This window comes from Salvelinus namaycush, chromosome 7 (assembly GCF_016432855.1).
Source record: "Salvelinus namaycush isolate Seneca chromosome 7, SaNama_1.0, whole genome shotgun sequence".
Classification (NCBI taxonomy): domain Eukaryota; kingdom Metazoa; phylum Chordata; class Actinopteri; order Salmoniformes; family Salmonidae; genus Salvelinus; species Salvelinus namaycush.
Window position 1 is genome coordinate 13,044,511 of NC_052313.1, and position 5,203 is coordinate 13,049,713.

A 5,203-nucleotide genomic window follows, 5' to 3' on the forward strand; every position below is an offset into this window, starting at 1 on the left:
GATCCGTGAAAAGTTTGTGTGCAGTATTTATACAAAACCAAATGTCGATTCAAATGGCTAACTATATAGGCGATAAACTGTAGAATTGACAAATATCCACAGAGAAGTGCAACCAACATTTCAGATTTTATTGAAAAATATAAGTATAAGACATTCTCTTGCACAACAAAAATGTACTGGTTGCTCATAAGTTTATTAACAAACTTAAATAACATAACATACAATATAACTTAATTTCCTAAGCCTATAAGATCTACCAAAAAATATGTTCTTATCTTAAAGAAAGAGAGACAGAATCGTGTATATTCTACAGTTTTGACGTAGAACTTTAACAACAATCGCATAATACAAATTCATAGGACATACTTTATCTTGCATGATATAGGCTACAATCATAATTACAAGTAGCCTACAAGCCCATTTAGTCTCCACCGTCAGGAGTTAAAGCTATAAAATAAATCATTATAAACAAAGATGGAAAAGCAGCACTATGGTACAGAATATTGTGTGTTTTGTGCTAAATGTAAAAACTAATCTTTGGCGGATGGATGGATGGATGTAGTTTTCATTTCCCGAAGATCTCCATCATTTTTCTGTTGCTATGGGCTTGTTGCTGTAACTGTTCAGCTCTGGACATCTCCATCATCTGTCGGAGCATGTGGAACGTAAGATCTAGAGATATCGGCGGATCATCGGACCTCCTCCCCCTCTCCATTGAGTCGTCGAGCTGGTTCGCGAAGCCGCTGACGAATCGGCTGATGTTCCCAACTTTGCCTTGTAGAAGACGCTGCGTCAGCTGGAGCTGCAAGGCTCTATTATAGACCGCTGGGGAGCCCTCTGGGTACATGCCTTTCGGTGCGGGCGCAGCAGAGTTGCGGTTCCCGTTGCCCAGTCGGATGTAGTATTCCTCTCCTTGTCGCGTCAGGAGGGGAAGAGACTGTTGCTGCGCGTCGTGATGTGGAGCGGTGGCGCGCTGGACAGCGCCAGGGCTCTCGATAGCCCTACACTCATAGCGCGGTAAGAAAGCAATGAGCAGAACCACGGTGGTGACGAGTAAATTGAGCTTCATGTCAGGGGTTCAACGAAATCTGAAGAAGAAAGGAGACAATTAACTTCACGTCTCCCGCAATCATTATAATTTTTGTACAATACGTTGATGCGTAATTTGTTCGTAAAATTGAGATGCATTCGTTGCATGCGATGAAGTTGCAGGATAATATAAAATACATGTGCATGACTGAAAGTAAAAGTTTCAATTGTGATGAGAATACACTGTCTATTATTTTAAATTCCTGTCATCTCTACCATTATCAGACTAGGAATTTACAGCCATAAATAAATTAAATAGAATATGTACATGCAAAGTAATCCATTTAGTGGTCCATAAATCCAGGGGTTGGTGAAACGTCCACAAAATCAAAACGAGATAGCAGAGAGGGAATATATGAATTATGCGTGCATCTTTGAGTATCCATCAAGTTAATTTGGAAATCTATGAACAGCTTTCCATGTTGAGGAATAACATGTAATGGCACCTGCCAACACACAAATGAAAATAACATTTTAAAATGAAGTATGATCTATGCATGGACTTGTTGCCAGCATATATGGTCTCATACCTTCAGTTGGGTCGTTGTGTCCCTGGATTTGAGGTATTTGTTGAGAACTCTCTTCCTCTTCCACGAGTGATGGATCAAGATATGTGTATAAGGAGTTCTTCAAATAAAGGACGGCAGTTTGGATTTATATAGCCAAGACCCGCGACAAGTGTCACGCTCTGAGCTCAGAGATTGCGTATGCGCGGAGTTACATTGGTGTAACTTGAATGAACGCCTCTGTGAAAGTCTGGGGTAGTTTGAATGAGATGAGTCATAAATGTTGGTTGTGTGCGTGCGTGTGTGTGTGTGTTTAGAATACAACATATTTTCCAACACGCACACAGGCTTGGATGCAGACATAATTATTTGTCCATAGTTGTTCTTTATCTCAGTGGCTGGTCTGTTCTACAAAAAGGAGACCTGTATTATGTCATGCACAAGTCCTGTTCAGAAAATAGACAGAATTGTAATTTTGGTGGTGCACTTCACAAAATGATTCTCACTCAGACAATCAAATGCCAGACTTTGTGCCCTGAATTAGAAATTAGAAATAAAATATTGCTGAGACATGATTAATATTTATAACAGATTACCTCAGAGTACATTCTAAATTAATATAATTATACTAATGAACTTCAAGAACAACAGATTGGTCTGAAATGCATTGTCCAATATTTCATGGCAATCCCTTAAAATGTCTTGAACAGAATGTTCGGAATGCTATAGGAGCTTACTAGCTCAACTTAAAAAAATAAATATATATGGCCCTTTTCAAGCACTGTCTGTGGATTATAGTTCCTCAACTTTTCTTAAACATGATTACACACCAACATACACTGAATGGCCAGCTTATTAGGTACACCACCCCATTCACAAAATGACAGTGAGTCACGTGGCTGTGGCTTGCTATATAAAGCAGGCAGACAGGCACCAAGGCATTCAGTTACTGTTTGATTGAACATTAGAATGGGCAAGCGAGTGACCTAAGCGGCTTTGAGAGTGATATAATCGTCGGTGGAGGCGCGCTGGTTCCAGTTTCTCAGAAACGGCCGGCCTCCTGGACTTTTCACACATGACAGTGTCTAGGGTTTACCGAGAATGATGAGACAAAAAAAAAAACAGTCAGCGGCAGTCCTTTGGGCAAAAACAGCTTGTTAATGATAGAGGTCGAAGGAGAAGGGAATGAATTGTGGAAGCTAACAGGCTGGCCACAAGCAGGCAAATAATGGTTCAATAGCTCAGAGTGGACTGGTGGCGGTGGCTATTGAAGCAGACGACCACACTGGGTTCCACTCCTATCGGCTCCAGTGGGCATGCGATCACCAACACTGGACAATTGAGGAATGGAAAAATATAGCCTGGTCCGACGAATCCTGGTTCCAGTTGTGTCATGCTGATGGCAGAATCAGGATTTAGCATAAGTCTATGGCCCCATCCTGCCTGGTGTCAACAGTACAGGCTGGAGGCGGTGGTATAATGGTGTGGGGAATGTTTTCCTGGCACACGTTAGTTCCCTTGATACCAATTGAGCAATATTTGAATGCCACACCTTGTAGAATCCATGCCCCGAAGAATTCAGGCTGTTTTGGAGACAAAGGGGGGTCCGACCTGGTACTAGATGGGTGTACCTAATGAACTGGCCACTGAGTGTAGATGTACACAATGTAAGTTAGTGAAGTCTGGTGAAAGTCTACACACCCCTTGTACAGTCTTCACATTTTGCTGTCCTAAAATTAAATCTATAAAGGATTTCATTTTTTCCCTACAGATCACATTTTCAAAGTGAAAGAAAGTTATAGAACATTTTCCAAATAAATAGACAAAATTAAAAACAATGTATTGATTGCTTATGTCTTCACACCCCAGAGTTCATTCTCGGTGGAAGCATTTTTGACAGCCATTACAACTGTGAATCATTTTGATCCCTTTGTATATTCTTGTATTGTGGTGGCAGCATCATGTTATGGGTATGCTTGTTGTCGGCAGGGACTGGGGATTTTGTCAGGATCAAAAGAAACTTGAAAGGTATCACAGTGGTGAAGAAACAAAAGTGTATTCCTCAAACAGGGCTAGGCAAACGACCGGTCAAGGCAGGCAGGGGTCAATAATCCAGAGAGGGTGTAAAGTACAGGACAGCAGGCGGGCTCAGTGTCAGGTCAGGCAGAGGTCGGTAATCCAGAGTAGTGGGGCAAAGGTACAGGACGGCAGGCAGGCTCAGGGTCAGGATAGGCAGAAGGGTCAAAACCGGGAAAAACTAGACAACAGGAACTTAGACAAGATAGGAGCAAGGGGGAAAACGCTTGTAGGTTCAACAAACAAAACGAACTGGCAACAGACAAACAGAGAACGCAGGTATAAATACACAGGGGATAATGGGGAAGATGGATGACACCTGGAGGGGGTGGAGACAAGTACAAAGACAGGTGAAACAGCTCAGGGCGTGACAAAAGGAGCAAAGCCCAGGTAAAATGTTAGAGGAAAACCTGACTCAGTCTTCTAAAAACCTAACCCTGGAGTTTTATTTCCACAACACAATTACACATATTTGAATGTCAAAGACACACCACAATGGCTTTCCAAGAGGTGTTGAGTGTACCTGAACGTCCATTCTTTGTCCTGATTAAAATCTAGGTAAGAAATTTGAGCCAAAATGTGAATATTGCTGTCCATCAATGATTCCCAACCATATTTACTGAGGTTGAGCAGTTTTGACAAAAACAATAGATATATGTTCCCCTAAAAGTGCAAGGTTTGTTGGTAGAATCTTATTCAAAATGATTCACAGCTGTTATGGCTGCCAAATGCACTTCCATCAAGTATTAACTCTGAGGTTTCAAGACATCAATACAGTTAATACTTGATGGAAGTGCATTTGGCAGCCATTACAGCTGTGAATCATTTTGCTCCTTTCAAGTTTCTTTTGATCCTGACAAACTCCCCAGTCCCTGTCGACAACAAGCATACCCATAACATGATGCTGCCACCACAATACAAGAAAATACAAAGGGATCAAAATGATTCACAGCTGTAATGGCTGCCAAAAATGCTTTCACCAAGAATGAACTCTGGGGTGTGAAGACATAATCAATCAATACATCGTTTTTAATTTTGTTTATTAATTTGGAAAATGTTCTATAACTTTCTTTCACTTTGAAAATGTTGGAGTATGTTGTGTAGATCATTAGAGATTAAAACAAATAAAGAATCATTTAAAGGCAGCAAATTGGGAAGATTGCAAGGGGTGTGTAGACTTTCAATAGCGACTGTATGACCTGGTTCTTCTTAAGGTCTCCTCCATCATTTACTGTGGGTAGAAATAGCATACATGCTGCACTACAGAGCCATTCTCACCCATCTCAACTAAGCAAAGACATTACTGTTTGTTAACGTTCTCCTAACCTTTCCAGCTGTCCTGTCTTGCTTTCTGGAGGTGAACCTGCAAATGGGGCGGCAGGTAGCCTAGTGGTTAGAGCGTTGGACTAGTAACCGAAAGGTTCCAAGATCAAATCCTCAAGCAGACAAGGGTAAAAAATCTGTTCTGCCCCTGAACAAGGCAGTTAACCCCCTATTCCTAGGCCATCACTGAAAATAGTAATTGGTTCATA

General features: G+C 41.3%; 1 protein-coding gene across 1 annotated transcript; it reads right to left on the reverse strand.

Moving 5' to 3' along the window:
- Positions 1 to 565: 565 nt before the first annotated feature.
- LOC120050342 (corticoliberin-like) lies at positions 566 to 1,069 on the reverse strand. The gene has a single exon (XM_038996924.1). The coding sequence runs from the start codon at positions 1,067 to 1,069 to the stop codon at positions 566 to 568; it is 504 nt and encodes a 167-aa protein (XP_038852852.1).
- Between the last annotated feature and the right edge of the window lie 4,134 nt (positions 1,070 to 5,203).